Here is a 22688-nt window from a genome sequence, read left to right on the forward strand (position 1 = left end):
AATTCCAGAAAATGGAAGCATATTTAGTTTTATATTGATGTAAAAAATATTTATTTATACCGAAGCCTTTTCTGGTTAAACAGTCGACTGTAAGATATATTTCGAATAAACGCAAAACAGTGCAGTATTATTCTTAAAATATACCAAATTCATATACCATATAAATACTAATACCGAAGGCTATATTTGATATATAGATGTACCATATCTGTATATCATACTAAAACATACCAAAGGTTATATTTGGTATATTGGTATAATACTACATTTAAGATATACCGGCAACGCAATGCGATATTATTCTTAAAATATACCAAATTAATATACCACAAGAATATTAAAATATGCCGAAAGCTATATTTGGTATATTCTACTACCATAAAGTATAAAATATACCAGATTGTCAGCCAAGGCGACTCTAGAAGAATGAAGACTAGACAAGATATTGCGTGTAAATGTCATTAATGTAAATTTAAAGCACATACCGCAAATAGGATTTGTTAAAGACCAAAAATGCTTTCAAGAAAGAAATATGTTCATATATTTGTAATTGTTTTCGTCAAACTCAAAGATACGACAAATTTTTATTTTCGAATCATTATAGCTACTATTAAAAGATTTCTTTGAACTTTATATCGTAATTACGAAATAATATATATATTTATTTTATATATTTTAATTCACTTCCCCCATTAATATATTTATTTTTTGATTTTTTAACTCACTTCCTCAATTTATAATTTTCTCTATTCATTTATTTTTACATTTTTCAATTAACTTTCATAATTTCTTGCTATGTATTTATTTCCACATTTTCAATTCACTTTCAACATTTTATGATTATATGTATTTATCACATTTTTTTTCACTTTTCACTTTAAATGTTTCTCCCTCTCTAAGAACGTAAATAATTTAGCAACTTTTATAACTTTTACTTTCCACGTTTAAAGCTATCAACGTGCAAATTATATTTGTACGTAAGTATATACGTGCACAAGCTAATTATACCCCATTTGGCAAATTTGAGGGTATTAAAAATTTAAAATTAAATATTCAATTCTAATTTAACGCCCGCGGCGACGACGCGTTGTCTTGTGACGCCACAACTGGACGGACGAGTTTCATTTTTACGTTTTTGCTATTTGTTTTTTGTGCTATTTATTATTTGTTTTATTTTATATATAGATAATATTGTACTATTTCTTTTTTTGTATTTTTTTTTGCCCATTTTATTTTATTAATATTAATTTATGCCATTTTTTGTTTGTCAACGCGAAAAAAACGACAATGTCTTGGTGCGCGTCTCCTTGCCGCGTTTTTGTTGTTTTTAGTGTTTTTTTTTTTTTTTTTGTGAGTTCTTTTTTTTACTCATTTAATATTTATTTTCGGCACAAATAAGTATTTCGAGCCAAGTGGCTCGTGTGCCACCATCAAACCGCCAACGTTGAGAAACGTTTTTCCACAATTTTTGTGGCGTTGTTCGTTCCGCATTTCTGTGGAATTTTGAACCTGCATAAAGGCAAAAACAAAAAAAAAATTAAAATGTGAAAAAAAAAAAACTCAGCTACTTGAACGTCCTTTACCCCATAATTCACCGCCTTTCCTTTCCTTTCCCTTCCTTTATTTGACTTTCCTTTGTTTTAATTTGTTTTTTATACTTTTTTTTTGTTTTTGGCAAGTCTATTCGGGGCTGGCGCTGGCGTTGACCTTTTCGGTTGCCTGCCTGATTGCCATGTCACCTAACCATGTGACCAGCGATTGGGAATGGGAAATGGGAATGGGAATGGGAATGGGAAGAAGAATGTCGCCTACACCGAACAAGCGACTACGAGTCTATTCCATTTGATTTGCCAGCCAATTTGAGTCGAGTACTCTGCCGCATTGAAACTGTTTTCAAATTTACATTTACATTTAGCAACAAAATTATTTGGAAATGCCAAAAATTACAAGTACAAGTAGGACAACAAATTGTTTGTTGGCATTTCTCAGAAAATAATGTATGTGGGCGTTATGATCTAAAACGTATCGAAAAGACAGCAGCTTAGTTTCATATTGTATAAGTTGAATAAGCAAGCAAAGCAAGAGGTTCAACGGAAATCAAAGCCAGTAGCTTAGCAAGAAGGTCAGTGAAAAGATGAGCACATCGAGAAGTTCAATAGGAAGTGCAAAATGAGATTTTTAACGCAACGAAACAAATCTAACAGCTGAGCAAGAAGTTCAGTGAGAAGCTAAGTAAGAAGGTTCAACGAGAAGAGGCAGCAGATTCATATTAAGTTCTGTAAGCGAGCAAAGCGAGAAGTTCAACTGAGAAAAGAGCTCAGTGAAAAGCTAACCCATAAGTGTAAAGAGTAGTTTAGCGAGAAGCAAAGCAAGAAATTCATCGGAAATTAGAGAGAACTTGAACGAGAAGTTCAATGGGATCTTCAAAGAGTAAACATGAATTCATCAATTTGAAGCATAGAAAATTAAATTCATATATATATATATATTGATATGATAAAAGTGTCTGAGCTTTGAACCCTTTTTAATATCAACTCTCTGTAGTTGATCAAACTTATATTTAATATTATTTGTTGTCATACCTTGCTCTTGAACTTCTTCTCATAGTTCTCACGTATATTTTCTATGCTTTTTTCCATTCTTCAAATCACAAAATTTATATTTTATCGTCATTGCTTTCTCACTTTAACTTTTTTATATAACTATATGTGCACTTATATACATAATAGATTTTACTATATTCCATTCTTCTTCTACTTCATGTAACTATAACTATTATAACTGCATTTCCACTCACAAATTTCGTTCTGTCTCTTTGCAGCCATGGCGAGGATCTCATTGTAACGCCGTTTGCCCAAATTTTAGCCAGTTTACGTTCAGTGCGCAACAATTTATTAAGTCTGACAAATGTACCAGCATCAAACAAGTAAGTTTATTGTGACCTTGACACACCCCCAAAGCCAGTCCCCCCCTTCTTAGCACTCCACACACTGACCTTGCGTCAAAAGCACTTAGTGAATGACCCCGCCAGCGCCCCACCTCCACCCTTTTGCCCCCTCTGACTAGGCTGATCTCTCTCTCACTCTCTGTGAAACTGATAAAATATACGAATGTGTACTTGACCCATTCCACGCCTTGAGCCCACGTTTTCCCCTCTGTTTTCCGCAATTATTCCCCGAGATATACGCTCTGCGTGCTCTCTCACTCTCCACCTAAACTCTCTCTCTCTCTCTCTCTCTCTCTCTGTCTATCTCTGTGTCTGCCTCTTTTTTCAATATACAAAACTCTCGCTGTCTCCTGCTCTCTTTGTCTTGCTGCCTGTCTGTATTCCCCGCTCGCTCGCTCTCTCTCTCTATCTCTCTGTGTGCTCTCTCGCTCTCTCAATGTCTTTTTGTCATCTCACACTTTAATTAATCAAACGGCAACAACAACAACAATAGCGACAACAACAACAACTACAACAACAGCTACTAATACCAACAGCATTCAAAGCATTCAATCTTCTTTTACGCCTAACAATAATTTTACCTAAATACATACATGTGTTTATGTGTGTATGTTATATGAATGTTTTACTCTATATATGTGAGTGTGTGTGTGTATTTGTAAATCCCCCCCTCTGCCACCCTCTACACACACACAAATACACTTACAGTGCTGCTAAAGAGTAAAGACCCACTTGGAGCAGAAAATGACGACAAACGATGCTGTGGGGGACGCTTAGGCTGATGTAGGTAAAACGATTCTTCGCATGCATGAATGTGTGTGTGTGAGTGTGCTAGTGTGTGTGTGTTGACGTGCCAAAAATACCGCAAAACAAAAACCATACCGTGCCACACAATTTATTTATAATTTTTTCCATCGAATATGACGGAACTCAAATTTAGAACATTGTCAGTTCTCTTGAACTGTGAGCAATGACGAGTGTTGACGAGGGATGTGGGATGTGGGAGGGGAGGGGGAACTGCCATAAACAGAGACAGAGAGGGAACTCCACAAATTTATGCTTGCTTCTTTTGTTTGTCTCGCTGTTATTGTTGTTGTTGTTCAACTTGTTGGTACACTAATAAGTATTTGCGTTGAAAGTTGAATACGCCCCCCCCCAAAAAAAAAAAACTAACTGCGTGTATTACCCCCGTCGTTAACCCTGTTGCGCCCCCACCCACGCCCCCGCCTCTTTAATATACATATATATATAATAATATATATCATTATTATTAATCCACCCACACATTTACATATATAAGTATGCAAAATTAATCGATAAGCTAACCGAATTGTTTTTAATTGTTGTACAGAGCAACCTCAGATTCAATTCGATTCAAGTTTTGTTCATATTTTTTTTCTCTCTCTCTCTCTCTCTCTCTCTTTCTCTCTCTCTCTCTCTTTTACTCTCTGTAACAACTGCTGTCTCTCTCTCACTCTATGTGTCTCACTAATATAAATATATATGTGTCTCGCTCGTTCGTTCGACACGTTTATTGTTGTGTTGTGCATTTGCAATAATACCAACTAATAATAATAATAATCAAATTTGCGATTCTCAATGTTGTAAACACATGTGTATCCCCCGCCTCGTCTCGCCTCGATGTGTGATTGTCTCCTCATTATCCTGCCTCCCGCTCTTATTAATTATATCGCGCTCTCTCTCTCTATCTCATTCATTGAATGTTTACATTTTTATTCATATTCTGTGTTTTTCTTGTTTTGTTTTTCTTGTTTTTTATTGTGATTGTTTCGCTTTCCATTTTAAATTGTTGTTGTTTGTCTTTATCTTTGTTCTTGTTCAACTCCAAACTCCCATGTTGTCTATCTCTATCCTACACCTCCTTCCCCCCACCAACCCCCTCTTGTCTGTCTGTGTGTGTGTGTGCGTGTGTGTGTGTCTGGGTATCTTTCTCCTCTCGCGCTCTCGCTCTCTCTCTCTTCTGTGTATGGAAATCATGTATTAATCAAACAAGATCCAGGCGGCCAGCTCAATCATCATCCGTCGGACGGTCCGGAAATGCGGGCGGCGTTCAACTAGCACAGGGCGATGAGGCCTACACACGCCTGGCCACCGATACCATTGAGGAGTTAGACTGGTGCTTGGATCAGCTGGAGACTATACAAACGCACCGCAGTGTCTCCGACATGGCATCGCTTAAGGTGCGTTATCGATATCGATAGTTTCCTTACTATCGATTATTTACTATCAATCATTTACAATCTGTCGTTCATTCTCGATAGTTTACTATCAATCCTTTACTATCAATCATTTACTATCAATCATTTACTGTCAATCACTTACTATCGATCATCAACTATCAATTATTTACAATCAATCATTTAACATCAATTATTCATCATCAATCATTTACTATCAATCATTTACTATCTATCATTCAATCTCGATCATTCACTCTCGATCATTTACTATCAATCATTCACTATCAATAATTTACTGTCAATCATTTACTATGGATAATTCACTATCGATAATTTAGTCTCAATCATTTACCATCGTTCATTTACTGTCAATCACTTACTATGGATAATTCACTATCGATAATTTACTATGAATCATTTCCTATCAATCATTTACTATCAATCATTTGCTGTCAATCATTTACTATCGATCATCAACTATCAATTATTTACAATCAATCATTTAACATCAATTATTCATCATCAATCATTTACTATCAATCATTTACTATCTATCATTCAATCTCGATCATTCACTCTCGATCATTTACTATCAATCATTCACTATCAATCATTTACTGTCAATCACTTACTATGGATAATTTACTATCGATAATTTAGTCTCAATCATTTACCATCGTTCATTTACTATCAATCATTTACTATCAATCATTTACTGTCAATCACTTACTATGGATAATTCACTATGGATAATTTACTATCAATCATTTACTATCTATCATTCACTCTCGATAATTTACTATCAATCATTTACTATCAATCATTTACTATCAATCATTTACCATCGCTCATTTACTATCAATCATTTACCATCGATCATTTACTAACAATCATTAACTATCGATAGTTTACTTATAACTCTCTTCTCTCGCCATTTGCAGTTCAAGCGCATGCTTAACAAGGAGCTCTCACACTTTAGTGAGTCCAGCAGATCAGGAAATCAAATTTCCGAATATATTTGTTCAACATTTTTGGGTAAGTAAACGACATATTAAGAAACAAGTAATAATAATAGTTTAGTATTGCCTAACAAACAATCGTTCGGTAGACATAAAGATATTGATTGTTTATTTGTAGATGAAAAGATATTGATTGTTTATTTGTAGATGAAAAGATATTGATTGTTTAAGATCTGCTATTTGCATATTAAAATCAAATTATATCTATTCCTAAAAACTTATTTTTAAAGTGGGGAAAAAATCCAATAAAATTACTTTTTTCGCGGATAGCAAAATTCAAATTAAATGTAATGATCGAATATATAATACATATCGATAACTACAATTATAAAGTTATATATTTTTGGTTGAGAAATAATCTTTAGATACAAATTTAAATTAAATAACTTGAACATTAAAAAATTGCTGAACAAAAATTAAATACCTGATGAATTAGATCAGAAGTTCTATTAAGTTAGCGAGTCGCAAATAATCGATAGAATATGCATACATCAAATCCATGTTGCAACATTTCAAGCATATTAAACTCAAGCTGCTCGATTTGCTATCAAATTCTTCGAGCTTAAGCAACTTAACTATAGACTGACATAAAACTGCAAGTAATACGCTGGAAAAAGTAAGATGCTATTCAATATCAATCAGCATTAAAATGTCAAATCAATTTGCAATTGAGAAATGTGTCGCAAAGCGCCACCTAGCGGTGGGTAGCGGTGTGTGAGCGGAAGCCAGATATAGAGGAAGAAGTAATAAACTTGCTAGGAATAAGAAGCTATAAGTTGACGACTGCTGGCAATGCAAAATGCAAAATGCACTGAAAGTTATTCAAGAACTTGAGCGGCTTCAACTTTTCTTTTGACTGCAGTTGATGACATTCCCCCATTGCTGTTTGCTGTCGTTATTGTTGTTGTTATTGTTGTTGTTGTTTGGCAACGCACAAAAGTATGCAATAAAATCGCATTAACAACAGCAAAGTCTTCGCAGGATTCCGATCCTCCGCTTACCTCAACGCCACCGCCACCGCCGCCGTCTGCAATTAGAAGCACAAGAAAAAACAAAGCAAACAAATGCTGAAAAACTTTTGTGAAATGCGAGACGCCGCGCACACAGTTGAATTATAGTATAAACAACAGTACAGAACACAACACAACGCAACACACAACTAAAAACAGTTAAAGCCAAAGCTAAAAGAAAATTTCTAAACAACAAAAAGTGAAGGAAATAAAACTTAAGCCAAACGTCGCTGGCGTCGAATTGAAAGTGCTGAAAATTAAATTATGCAGAGCAGCATAAAAACAGATGAAGTGGAAATTTCATTGTTTAACCTACGAATCCAGCTCTCAACCCCAACACATACACACACACCTGGCAAGAGAAGAAGCAAAACAGTGGCACCTGCTAACTGCCACCTGGTTTGGTCTGGTCTGGTTTTTGCAACCAGCCTGAGGACGTGTGCACAAACAAAGGCGCGTAGAGCGAAAGGGTTACATAGAAAAACAGAATGAAATAAAATAAAGAACCCCCAGAGTGGACGACAATGAACGAGAGCAGAGAAGTGAAGAGAGGCGAAGGAGCGAGGAAGTGGGGTGTGGTCGATTTGGGGGGCAACATATTTGCACATTTGTCCATATTTCTGCTTCGCTGAGCTCTGAGGCAAAGCTAAAGCCTGAACTAAACTCGAAACTCAAACTTAACTCGAGTCGAGTCGATTCTCATCTCAAAATGGCCAAGTTGCCAACTGGCTGAAATGGTTCACTTGCTGCACTGGCTTGGCCAAGGCCTAAAACTGGTTCGGGCAGGCCTACACCTTGCGGCCACTACAGTTTTGTATTTTTTCTCTTCTTTCTCTTCCCGTTTTTTCCCCGTTTTGTTTTTATTTTTGTGTTGTTGTTGTCGTTGTCGGGTCTACGCCTTTGGTTAGTTGCCTTCATTGTTGTTATTGTAGTTTATCAAGCATAAAATCGCATTTGAGCCAAGCCAAGCCAAGCACCATCACCTACACACACACACATACAGAGAGAGACACACACACACACACATGCGATAGAGGGCCTAATGTCCATTTGTAACACTTCATTTGAAACAGAAGCGCCTGACGCTCGGACGACCAAAAAGTCACACAAAAAAAAAGCACAGAAAAAAATGAAAATGGGCGAGAGGCTTAGGACAACGAAAATGTGTCGCCTAGTCGATAAGTCGCCTTCGCAAAATGCAGCCTAGACAGCAACAACAGCAGCAGCAGCCCAGCAACAATAAACGTTGTGCGGCCACCGTGCGTATACGTGATGTCCATAGCGTTAGCTTCGCGACTGCCGCATATGCTAATCAGAACAAAATCATTGCAAAAGCAAAGGCAAAAAAGAGCAAAGTGAAGTGAACGCACACACAACTCTCTGACATGGATTTTGAGATTTAAAACTGTCCAGCAGTAAAGACATAGACACAGCTATGGTATATTTTGAATGTAGTACTATGTCGATATACCAAATATAGCCATCGGTATATTAATTTGGTATATTTTAAGAATATCGCCTTGTTTAGCTAGTAAATGTTGAATCAATATACCAAATTTAACCTGTGGTATATTTTTTAGTATATTATTTTAGTATATTTTATGAATATCGCCGTGTTTTGCTTGTATATTTTGAATCGATATACCAAATATACCCTGCGGTATATTTTTCAGTATATTAATTTGTATATTTTAAGAGTATCACCTTGCGTTGCGGGTATATTTTGAATCGATATACGAAATATAACTTGTGGTATATTTTTCAGTATATTAATTTAGTATATTTTAAGAATATCGCCTTGCTTTGCTGGTATATGTTGAATCGATATACCAAATATAACCTGTGGTATATTTTTTAGTATATTATTTTACTATATTTTATGAATATCGCCGTGTTTTGCTTGTATATTTTGAATCGATATACCAAATTTACCCTGCGGTATATTTTTCAGTATATTAATTTGGTATATTTTATGAATATCGCCTTGCGTTGCAGGTATATTTTGAATCGATATACCAAATATAACTTGTGGTATATTTTTCAATATATTAATTTAGTATATTTTAAGAATGTCGCCGTGGTTTGCTGGTATATGTTGAATCGATATACCAAATATAACCTGTGGTATATTTTTAGTATATTTTATGAATATCGCCTTGCGGGTATATTTTGAATCGATATACCAAATATAACCTGTGGTATATTTTTCAGTATATTATTTTAGTATATTTTATGAATATCGCCGTGTTTTGCTGGTATATTTTGAATCGACATACCAACTACTAGCATATTGATTTGGTAGTATTTAAAAATAATACCACAATGTTACGTTAGCTTCGCGGCAGTCGCATATGTTAATCAGAACAAAATCATTGCAAAAGCACACAGCGAAAGCAACAACAAGAACAACAACAGAGTGAAGTGAACGCACACACAACTCTCTGACACGGATTTTGAGATTCAAAGCTGAAAACCAAAACCAAATCGTATGCAAAATATGTACATATGCCTACAGACACACACATACATACATAAAACATGTGAGAGCGTGTGCACCGGTAAAAAGGAGTGAAAGACAACAGCAACAACAGCAAGCACCAACAACAACAACAACAATGTGAAGTAGCAGCAACAGCAGCAGAAGTAGAAGAAGCAGAAGAAGAAGAGCGCTCAGCGTCGGGTGTTGCGCCTTCGGGGCATGCTGTCGAGCTGTCATGGATACATTGTGCATATGTGTGGGTGCTAGAGTGTATGTGTACGTGTGTATAATGTGCCATGTGTTTGCAAGACTTGTTCACTTTTGAAAGCACACAAGACACGTGAAAAACGGTCTATTAGATCTCTCGCAATCGAAAAGTGCTTTAAAGTGCGGATAGAAAAGAAATAACTGCGATCCCATATTAAATTAGCAAAGATTTTAAAATATAACTATTCATTGTTGATCTTATAGGTTGTCGTAAAAGAAATATATATTTATTGATTTAGAAAGGTTAGCTGTAATTAAAAATTACACTCATTCGGCTATTTATAATTTAGTTAATACTTAATATAATAAAAGTTAAATTCAAACGTTTTGTTAAGCCGATTTTTTAGTTAAATTATTTGAGCGGAGAACTTTGGAAAGTAGTTGTATTTTTTTTTAATTTTGTAGCTTTTTGCTAAATCAACATTTATTATTTATGTAAGCATTAACATATTAGTAGTCAACTCTAATTAAACTTTTTCATAATAACAACAAAGTGAAATGCAATTATCTTGAAAACTTCGAATTCTTGTTGTTATTTCAATAAAGGGAAGGACATACATATACATATATGTAAATACTAAATTGATATTAAGATGAATATTGAATTTTAAAACTTGAATTCTAAATGAATATAATAATTTGATGTTGAACAAATTCTTTTATAAATCCCAATACATATGGAGTTCCCCTTGTGAAACAAAAGTAAACAAGTCTCTGATAGCCATGACATATTTCTAGTTTTATTTAACGTATTAAAGAGTGTGCAACACCTGAAGCAAGCTGATCGAATGTCACTTAGTCTCGAAACCTCTCGTGAAGTCTTTGCATTTAAGCAAACAGATTAATAGTTTATTAAAGAGCACATTGAATTGATGTCAACTGTGTGGAATCAAAATAAACAGAGAAAATATGCATACAAAATGTTTGCGCTTTTAAGTCGATATCAAAAGTAATTGTGAATACATGCGAAATTTATTCAATTTGAACTTTAAAATTAAATACAACTTATTGTCATACATCTTTATGGCTGGAATGGTTTAACTACAGGAAAAATTGTCATTTTATACAAGAAAAATATTTATGTATACATTAACAGCAATTTCTAGTCGAATATTATAAGAAGAAGAGCATACTTTTAAGTATTTTATTAAAAGAAAAGAGCATTTAAACCAAAATTACGCATACGCACTGTATGCGTATGGCAAGTGAGGCGATTAGCAAAACGCGAATTGAATATGCTTGTCTGCTATCAATTCGCCAATCGACTTTAAAGAGGTCGAGACCGTCAACCGATTTTGGTTTTTGGAGCACAATGTAAATAGAGAGAGAGGAGCATCCATATCTAGTGGCTTGTAGTGGAAACAGAGATACATTTGCCACTGCCAGCCACATATATTTTATATACTATACATACTAGAGAGGAGATACGAGCGAGTGATACATTTGGAATTTTGAAATATACATGAACTTGTTATATTTGATACTCAAACACACACTCGCAGAGAGAGAGAGAGAGAGAGGGAGAGAGAGAGAGTCGAGCGAGAGTCACACACTCGAAAGTCAGCAGCCTTTCGCAATGCGCATATTTGGAATATTTATGTGTTTGAGTGGCCTCATCTCATTCCACTTTGCCGCCACCGCCACCACCGCCGACGCCACCGCCTTACTCTAAAGTGGCAACTAAAATTCAACGCAATTCGAATAAATATTAATTTATGCACAGCCAATTTACGTTGTTTTTTTGTTCGCTCTTGCAACAGCCAAAAATAATACAACAAAAAAAGCAGAGCAACCTAAGAGTAGGCAATGGAATTTTGAATCGAAAATGCGCAAAGTGTTTTCAAGCTTCTCTTTTTTTGTGTGTTTTTGCAGCCTCTTGAATATTTATGCATGTTTTACCAGTTGCCACATGTAGAGCTTCTGTCTCTCTCCCACTCTATCTTATGTACATAACTAGATATTACGTATACGTAACAAGTGTTATACCTAATTTAAAAGGGCACATAACTAGGCATTACGTATACAAGTAACAAGTAATATAACTTTAAAGGGCTTATAACTAATTTCGAGTCTCGTTTTGTGCTTATTTCGAATGTTTCAGACAAGCAACAAGAGTTCGATTTACCCTCGCTGCGCGTTGAGGAGAACACTGAACACTCAACCGCTCAACCAATTGCCGCCAACCAGCAATATCCGCGCAGTCGATCGCCCCGCGGTCCGCCGATGTCACAAATAAGCGGAGTTAAGCGGCCGCTGTCGCACACAAACAGCTTCACCGGCGAGCGTCTGCCCACGTTTGGCGTGGAGACGCCGCACGAGAATGAGCTGGGCACACTGCTCGGCGAATTGGATACGTGGGGCATTGAGATATTCAAAATTGGCGAACTCAGCTGCAATCGTCCGCTCACCTGTGTGGCATACACCATATTTCAGGTAAGCAAATCGTCTTGGTAATAATATTAAAATAAAATCTAACTAAAAATATGCTCAGTAAATTAAAGAAATCAATTTATATAGCTTAGTGCAAGCTTGAGTATTAAGGAAAACTAATATATAAGTAACTAAAAATAAATAGTATAATAACCTTTAAACATAAAATATACAAAATATTAAAAAAGGAAAAAAGAGTTTCTATAAATATTGTGGAATAAAAGCTTGAGTATTTCAACAAGAACTAGTTAAAAGTGTCGACAGACATTACAAAAACAACTCAAAATAAATATTATAATAAGTTCTAAAAATAAAATGTACAAAATTTAAAAAACAAAGTGGTTAAATGATTACCTTAAAATATTATAGATTAAAAGCTTGAGTCTTCCACCAAGAAATTGTTAAAAGCGACATTTTCTATTTGAAAAACTTAAAAAAAATTCAATATAAAAAAATTATAATAACTTGAAAAAATAAAATGTACAGAGTATTAAAAAAGGCAAATGAAAATAATAAAGTAAATCATGTTTGAAATACAATATAATAATAACAAAAAAATAACAAAAATTATGAAAAAACTTGAAAACTTAACGATCCAAACTATCGCAAATTATTATTTCCAAAATCAATTCAAATTAACTTTCAATCTTTAAAACAATTTTATTGCTTCGTATTATTTACTGTCTACTACTTTGGTTAATATTTTAAAAGACAATAATAGAAAGAAAAAGAAGAGTTGAACTATCAAAAAACACGTTATTTGAGTAATCAATTCAAACTAGATACGAACAAAAATCTTACAGATATATAAAGTAACTTTATTACTTATTATATTAATTATTAGTCTAATCAAATGATTTAAAAATAAACTGCTTATAAATATGAATTATTCTTAATAGACAATATTCATAAATATAGCAAAAAATATAAATAGCATTTTAAGACATTCATTTGTTCAATTCAAGTATTTCAATTTGTTTTGTTTCGATCTCTCGCAATTTTCACATTACAGAGTAGAGAATTACTGACCAGTCTTATGATACCACCGAAAACTTTTCTTAACTTTATGACTACTCTGGAGGACCACTACGTCAAAGACAATCCGTTTCACAATTCGCTGCATGCCGCTGACGTGACACAGAGCACAAATGTGCTACTAAATACACCGGCATTGGAGGGTGTATTCACGCCCCTCGAGGTGGGCGGGGCGCTGTTCGCCGCTTGCATACACGATGTTGATCATCCTGGCTTAACCAATCAGTTTTTGGTTAATTCAAGTGAGTAATGAACTTCATCATCATTATCATATAATATGTGTAACATATTTATTATCATTATTTCCATATTATTCCTATTTTAGGTTCCGAACTAGCATTAATGTACAATGACGAATCTGTTTTGGAAAATCATCATTTAGCTGTTGCCTTCAAATTATTGCAAAATCAAGGATGTGATATATTCTGTAATATGCAAAAGTAAGTCGCAAAATTCATCGCAATTTCGAACTCTAGTTTTCAATATTTGCTGTTGCAGGAAACAACGCCAAACTTTGAGGAAAATGGTTATTGATATTGTGCTCTCCACTGACATGTCCAAGCACATGAGCCTGCTGGCCGATCTGAAGACCATGGTGGAGACCAAAAAGGTCGCTGGCTCCGGGGTGCTGTTGCTAGACAATTATCAAGATCGCATGCAGGTAAGTGAATTTCGATTTTTAGACCTGCTACCAATAGTGTGGTAAGGTATTATAGCCTTCTGCCTACAGCAAATGTATATAACAGACAGAGAGAATCGTCTACTTATCAGCACTTACATAGAAATATGTCCGACAGAATGTCTAATGTCGCAGAGTTTCATAACGAACAGAGCTATAGAATATTTCACTATATCAATATACCAAATATAGCGTTCGGTATATTTTTCGGTATATTAATTTGATTAAGCATAATACCGCATTGCTTACTTTGAATGTATTTCTATGTCGGTATACCAAATATAGCATACGGTATATTTGTGTATATTCATTGGATTAATTCAGTATATTTTGTATCGCTCAGCTGGTTGATTTTTCATCGATGTACGCTGTATTTCAGTATTTTTCGATATATTAATTTGATATATTGTAAGAATAATACCGCATTGCGTAGATGGTATATTTTGAATTAATATACCAAATATATAGCCTTCAGTGTATTTAAGTTTTTTGTGTTGTTTTTTTTCTGTATATTAATTTGGTATATTTTAAGAATAATATGGCATTGCATAACTGGTATATTTTGAATGTTGTACTCTAACGATCTACCAAATATAGCTTTCGGTATATTTTTTTTGGTGTATAATATATGGTTTTTATTGGACGGACAAAACTCAAAGTCAAAAAGACACTTAAAAGAACAAAAACAAATATCGTATATCGATATACCAAATATAGCTTTTGGTATATTATTAGCATTTTTCAGTCAATTAATTTGGTATATTTTAATAGCAATATCGAAATGTTTTGTTTGTATTGAAAATGGATATTAGGTCGAGCAAACTCGACTGTAGATTTCTTGCATATTCTAATAATTTCTTTAACACCTCTCTCTCTCTCTCTGTCTTTGTCTCTTGTAGGTGCTTGAGAATCTGGTGCACTGCGCTGATCTGAGCAATCCCACCAAGCCATTGCCGCTATATAGGCGCTGGGTGGCACTGCTGATGGAGGAGTTCTTTTTACAGGGCGACAAGGAGCGCGAATCGGGCATGGACATTAGTGCGATGTGCGATCGCCATAATGCGACTATTGAGAAGTCACAAGTGGGCTTCATCGATTACATTGTGCATCCGTTGTGGGAGACATGGGCCGATCTGGTGCATCCCGATGCCCAAGATATACTCGATACGCTTGAAGAGAACAGAGACTACTATCAGAGCACGATACCGCCATCGCCACCGCCATCGACAGCCGATGAAATACCGCAGGATGAAAAGATACGATTCCAGGTATCAAAAATCGGGTTGCCTTTGACTCTCTTGATCTCTTTATTTTTGATTCTTCATCACTTACTGAACCATTTGAAACTGCAGGTAACACTGGAGGAGTCCGATCAGGAGAATCTGGCCGAGCTGGAGGAGGAGTGCGACGAGAGCGAGAGCCGGGGAGATGCCGGCTCCAGCAGCACCACTGGCACCACAGCAACTGGCGTTGCCGGCGGTGGCAAGCCGTCAGGGAGTCAAAATCAAGCGCCACACGGTGGAATGTGACGGAGAGTCGTGGGAATTTATCGGAAATTAACGGAGAAAGCGCACAGCTTTTTCCTGATTCGTTAGTGACTACAATTTTAATCAACCACAAAAACCGAAAACAAACAAAACAACAACAACAAGAAAGCAAACATAACTTAGAAACAACCACAACAAAAACCGTTTAATCGTAAAAAGAGAGACAACAAAAAAAAAAACAAACAAATTTATTTAAAATGAATGAAAAAAACCCCAAAAAAATATATAAAAATATAAAAAAAAAACAAAAAAAAAACGAAAACAAAAAACATATATATATACATATAAAAATAAAGAATTAAACAAATGTTTAAAGAGTAAAAAAAAACCAAAAAACAGCAATAGCAAACGTACCGTTTAACTTATAGTGAATGAAACGAAGGAAAAGATGAGAAACAAAAGCAAAAACATAAGAAATTAGAAATTTACTTGATGAAAAATGAGATTGATGTGGATTACACAGAAAACTAAAACACAAAAAGAAATATGAAACGGCTGAGCACGGCGTTTAAACCATAAACATTAACATTAACATTAAAAAAGAAAAGAACAGAAAAGAAAAAAACAAAAAACAAACATTGTTAATCTTAAAGCCCGAATCCAAGACAAGACAACAAAAAACGTACTGCAAAAAGCAAAAAAACGAAACAAAAACAAACAGAAAAACCCCAATAAGAACAACAAGCATAGACGATTTTTGTTGCATGTTAAAATTGATTTTAATAATTATTACTTTGTTTTTTTTTTTTTAATTAACTGTTAAGCAACAAAACGAAATTTACTCTTTAATAGAAACCAACAACAATAATCAATAATTTTGTTAAGTTTAAGGCAACAACTAGTTGTTTTTTGTTTTTTTTTTTATTATATTGACAAAACCCAAAGCCAAGAAGGCAACTATATCAACAACAACAACAACTATCAACTACATAAAAAATTATGATTATTGAGTTTTTTTTAAGCTAATTCTTAAATGCGCAACGCTTCAAGTTTTAAACAAACGAAAGAAAACCAAAAAAAAAAAACAAAAACAAAAAAAAACCATAAACAAATTGTTTTGCATGCTTAAATTTATATTTAAATTATTCATTAATTACGTATTAGTTTAAAAAGCAAAAGCTCTTATTATACTGTTGACGATTGCGTTATTTGTTGTTTAAATTTGAAATTTTATTTATTGAAAAACAAACAAACAAACAAAAAAACGACAAAGCAAAACAAAAAACAAGCACTAACTGCAATTAGATCTATATACATACATGTAAGCCACTTCCTTCAGAACCCCAAAAACCAAACACAAAAAAAAAATAACTAATACCACCCTGCAGACAAATCCAGTGAATTCAACTATATTGAACAAAAAACAAAAAAATTGAAGGTAAAATTCTAAAAAAAACATAAAAGAAATCAAGCAGTCTGCATCAAAATCGATAGTTGTAACTATACTAACTATATGCATAAAAACATAAACATACATATGTAACCAAAACACACATACTTATACATATAAATATAATATGTTGTTTTTTTTTTTAATTATTTGTAAATAATTTAAATGTTGGACTCGAATTTAAAACAAGCAAAGCAGCGAATTGCTTGCAACTAAAAATGAAAACACTTAAAAGATAAACGAAACAAACAAACAAACAAGAAAAAAAAAACAGGAAAAACAAAGCCAAAAAGAAAAAAAATGACACAAAAAAACACACGTTTGATTTGCTTGAAACTTAACAAAAGAAACTGCTGCATAATTAGTAAAAAAAAGAAAAGAAAAAAATATTAAAATAAAAGAAAAGAAAGAGAATGAACGTAACGTCAGATTATTACAATTTTTGTTGCTTCCAAGTAAAACGCTGTCTTCGCAAAATATAATTTTTAGTAGTAGAGAAACTAACTGAGAAAAGTATGCCAAAACGTTGTTTACATTTGGATTGATTCTGATTGATTGATTGATTAATTGATTGACTGTTTGATTGATTTGCTTATTCAGACATTTCAAGCACAAGCACTAGCGAAAGCAAAAGCAAATTCAACTTTAACTGATTTCAAAAGCGAAAACCAAAAATTAAACTAATCTAAATTAAACAAAACAAAAGTCATTGGCTCTGTACCATTAAAAAATAACACAAACACAAACATACACACACACACACATAAACACTTAGGCATACACCTAGATACATACTTACAAAATATGTGTATATAGAAACTATATATATCACATATAACTATATTAACGAGTCACATATTCTCACGCTGGTGCGTGATCGATGCAAGTGGCAGGCCAAATAAAAAGCGCATAATTTATTATGTTTATTGTTATTAATTTATTAATTCTTTTTTTTCTAACTATACATAAACACACAAACACACACACACACACATTGTATGCTATATATATGTATATTTATATATATGAATATATTTTATTTTGTGTTTAAGCGGGCAGGATCCGTGAAATTGTGTTTTATATCCTGTGCACATCAACAATTGTACATAGAGATAAGCATTCAACCCTTTTAATCGTATTACTATTGATGTCTCCGTTGTCCGTCAATCTCTATCTTTAACTCTTAACTGATTCAAGCATAAATAAATGTCCATACTGAAGGGTAACCGAGTAGAACCGATTGTGCACCGGGTATCTGCTAGTCGAGCAACCTCGACTAGATCACACTTGTTTTTTTTCGATTTTTTATTCGATATAATTATATACATACTTATATATATATAAAATTGAAATGCAAATGAAAATGAACCTTGATGGTCTAAAAATATCATTAAAATAAAATTATTATGCACTTAAAACAAATGATGATATACAAAAAAACAAAAATTCCTTATATATTGTATATGAGAAAAACAAAACAAACAAAAAACAAAAGCGAGTTGAGCAAGTTGTTGTAACTGAAAGAAGGAAATAATAAATATGAATCAAATGGAAATAATGAAAATGATAAATGATAAATTATAGCAATTTAAGCAGCATTGTAAATGTGCGCTTCAGATTTACTTTTGAAATTAATGCATTGAATGGAAAGCAAAAAGAAAGCAAACAAAAAAACAAAAAAAAAACACGATAAGGAAATATCTAAAAATAAATTAATATATATATATTTATATGTATATATGCGTATATATGTATAGGTATATTTAGATATATATGTATGCATGTACATGTATATGTATGTATATTTAGATATATATATGTCTATATATTATGTATGCGAGTACATACAATAGTTGAAAGCTGGGCGCAGTCCATGGCAAAACTGAAAGCTACTTTAACAATTGAGTGAAATGAAATTACAAATAAATGAAACAAAAAAAAAAAAACAAAAAAACAAAAACAAAAAACCAAATGACTTTTTTCTCTACGAATTCTCGAAATAAAAATGCAGCCTAGTTATACATGTATACAATAAAAACAAACAAACATGACAAAAACAAAAACAAAAATGAAAGCAAAACAACAAACCCCAAATATGATGTATGTCTACATACACAATGTAAGCTTAAGTAATGTATTGTAATTGATTACTAACACTCTGCGTCAAAGCACTAAGCTTATGTCGTACAACAACAACAACAACAACTAAAGAAGAGCATTTCATAAAATCAGACACACAGTTACACAGACAGACAGATAGACAGGGAGCTAACTATTATCAACATATGATGAACAAATACAACAGTAATAAGACATTTACATAATGTATTATTAACAAGAAAAGTAAAGAAAAGAAAAGAGAAATGAAGCGAATCGAAGAAAGGAAGATATAATATTACTATTTATAAATAAAACTATGTATGTGTTACAGTTACTTACTTATATGTATGTATCTAACCATATGTTGTACGTGTATTGTGTGTGTCTCACTGTAATTGATGAATTTAAATATTAGTACTTAAACCCTCGAAAAACCAAACCAAGAAAATCAAGAAACAAAAAACTAAAAACAAAAGAAACAAAATCAATTCTCGCATTGGTAAACCAGAAGCAATTTACATATATAAATTTTAAATTAAATATATCAATTACAAAACATAAAAAAAGAAAATGAAAACTATATATATATATATATATATATATATATATATACTATATATAACGAAATAACCAAAGAGCAACTCTTTGTGAAAATGTTTGAACTACCGCATTTCAATCGTTCTATACCTTTCTCTCACACTCTCACTCTGTCCCACTCCCACTCACACACACTCGGAACACTTAGTCCATCTCGCTCTGTTCATCAATCTATCTCAATTTCGATGGCTGTGTCCCAGTAATTGCCCAGTTTTGACTGAGATTGCAGCATCGTTTTGTAGTTCTCATACTGTAAACAAAAACAAAAACAAGAAGTAAAACTTAGTTAAGGTATTAGCCAATTTCCCTGAACATCGGACGGGCAGTATATATATCAGTGTATATATCTATATATATATATATATATATATATGAGGTCTTACATATACATACATATGCATAGAATTATATACAAAAAGAAAACTACATTTTTTTTTTTGCTAGTAAACTACGTCCCATTAAAAATGATATATATATATACATATATATATATATATATTATATAGGGCAACATTGGTTGGCCAAATTTTTGAGAGTATTACGCGAGTCGGAGAAATTATCAGACTCGACAGGCAGTGTTATAGAGATTCAGTTTCATTGTTGTGCTGGTAGTTGTAAATGGTAAATACATACATAACTTAACATATACATACATATACAAAGCTAGATAAATGCAAAATGCAAAATGCGAATAGATGTACGCGATTATAATGCGAAAGACACACACACACACAGACACACAGAAAGAAGGCATAACTGACAAGATGGTAAAATGAAAACTAAAGGTAAAGCTAAAGCTAAAGGTAAAGGTCACAAGGCAAGTTTTGTACTTAAATGAAATGTAAAACACCAAAAAATTGAAAACAAAACTCAAGAAAAAGATTATTAAATACAAAAAAAAATGAGAAGAAAACAAAATAAAAACACAAATGTGCGCAGGCGACGGTTGTTAAGGAAAATAACGCTTGAACAAAAAAAATAAATACGTGGAAAATAGTTCAGAGACAGTTTGAGCTACAAAAAAACGAGCAGAGATATGAGATATGTATATTATATAATATATATATTTAAAGAAAAAAAAAATTGTAACGCTGGCGTTACATGGATGCAGTTAGACATTTTTTTTTTTGGAAATTTATACAATTATATACAAAAACAAACAGCAGACAGACAGACGTTTACACGAACACACACACACACACACACAGACAGTGACACACACAGAGACACACAATACATAGAGACTTGAAAATCTAGAGATCCCACACAATACACGAAACACGAGATGACAAAACAAATGAGAATAGAAAATCTATGATGCAATTGATCTGTGTGGCAACCGAAGATGAAAATGAGTTAAACGAATTGAGCCGTTATAATGCCAAGTAAAAAAACAAAAACTAAAACAAAAAAAAGCGAATAGCGAAAAGAGTTTAAGTGTAAAAACTAAAACCAACAAAAATTAAAAAGAAAATGAAACCATAAATGAGATTAAACAGAAAAACTTACCACTGAATTTGATCAGGCGTATTAAGGCGTACTCATAAGATGAACAAAATATATTTATAAATAAATGTAATACCCAATTGCATTCTAGAAATTTATAGGTTTTTTTTGTCGGTCTCTGTCTCTTGAAAGTTCCCCTTTCCCCCCCACTCCATTGAAAAATACCCATATATATATATATACATATGTGTGTGTGAAATTAGCATTAACATTAATGAAATGAACTCGTAAAATCCATAAAAACAAAAAACAAAAAACCGAAAACTGAATACAAAAGTAACTCATGATGCAAAAACTCTAGAAAAGATAGACGAGCGAGGAGAGAAGCACTAAACACAAAAAGTAACGTAATGAAAAGTAAAATTTCAAGCAAGAAATGAAGCGAAGAAACGCTGACAAATATGGTAACTACTCGTAGTTCGCAGAGATACATAAATCCTTAAGGCATATTGTAAACCAAGTAATTGGCATACCACAGATATGAGAAGAGTATATATGCAGATATAAAAGATAAAAATAAAAAACAAAGAAAAAACCAATACGTGAAACAAATGAAATGAAAAATTAATAAATCTAAAATTTAAAAAATTGCTATCTTCTTTTATTATTGCCATTATTACAATTACAGCATAAGGCCGTGAGTGAGAAAAATGTATCGAGAACACTTCCCGATGAATGGCAGACGAATGCCCGAAAAGTCTCAATGCAGCTTGTGAAATACCAGGCGAACAGAAGTGAACAGAAGGCAGAAATACAGAAAGTCACTTGCTAAATTGATGGCGGCAACTTGCGCTCCTAAAAGTATGCTACAAAAATTTAATGATTTTGCAGTAGCCTTTGCAAAGCTTTGCACCATACCTAGGAGTTATTCTAGACAGAAGGCTCAATTTCGAGAGCCATGTCAAGTCGCTGCTGCACTCTTATAAAACCAAACTAAATCGTATGTCCTGGCTACTCTCCGCTAAAAAAAAAGCTTCCACTGGACAACAAAGTTCGAATTTTCAAGTGCATTTTAGCTCCGAGCCTGTTCTATGCAATACAGGTGTATGGTATCACAGCTAAAATGCACCTCAACAAAATACGAGTACTTCAAACCAAGACGCTGAGGCGGATCTCAGGAGCTCCATGGTACATGAAAACGGCGGACATCGAGTGCGACCTCAAAGTACCAAAAATTGGCGATAAAATACAGGCAATTGCACAAAAATATACAGAGAGGCTTGGAGGTCACCCTAACAGCCTGGCTAAGCGCCTAACGCCAAGTCATCGCACTACAGTCAGGAGAAGACTAAAACGATATCGTCCTCAAGACCTGCTGGCTCGGGTCCTCACCTAATAATTAACAGCGATACTATACATACATTTCTCGTATATCCTTAGGTTCAATTTATACAATCTTTATTTACTTTATATTTATTATGTGCTGCTGACATAATTTATTTTCTGGTTATTATTTCTGATTTGTTTAAGTTGCCCAGTTA

General features: G+C 33.4%; 1 protein-coding gene across 15 annotated transcripts in view; it reads left to right on the forward strand.

Annotated features, from left to right (window-relative positions):
* The window catches only part of LOC117573400 (cAMP-specific 3',5'-cyclic phosphodiesterase), a 249471-nt gene extending 230495 nt beyond the window's left edge, over nt 1-18976 (forward strand). For 11 of the 15 annotated variants that reach the window (XM_052003465.1, XM_034256605.2, XM_034256621.2 and 8 more), the window contains 9 exons: nt 2822-2926; nt 4962-5148; nt 6090-6183; nt 12025-12356; nt 13366-13630; nt 13714-13828; nt 13887-14049; nt 14967-15335; nt 15420-18976. In XM_052003465.1, coding sequence (XP_051859425.1) covers nt 2822-2926; nt 4962-5148; nt 6090-6183; nt 12025-12356; nt 13366-13630; nt 13714-13828; nt 13887-14049; nt 14967-15335; nt 15420-15596 — 1807 coding nt within the window. In that variant the 3' untranslated portion in view covers nt 15597-18976. The remainder of the gene's footprint in view (nt 1-2821; nt 2927-4961; nt 5149-6089; nt 6184-12024; nt 12357-13365; nt 13631-13713; nt 13829-13886; nt 14050-14966; nt 15336-15419) is intronic. The other 4 variants (XM_034256612.2, XM_052003450.1, XM_034256638.2 and 1 more) reach the window with 1 other exon arrangement.
* Nucleotides 18977-22688: the final 3712 nt, after the last annotated feature.

This window comes from Drosophila albomicans, chromosome X (assembly GCF_009650485.2).
Source record: "Drosophila albomicans strain 15112-1751.03 chromosome X, ASM965048v2, whole genome shotgun sequence".
Taxonomy (NCBI): Eukaryota; Metazoa; Arthropoda; class Insecta; order Diptera; family Drosophilidae; genus Drosophila; species Drosophila albomicans.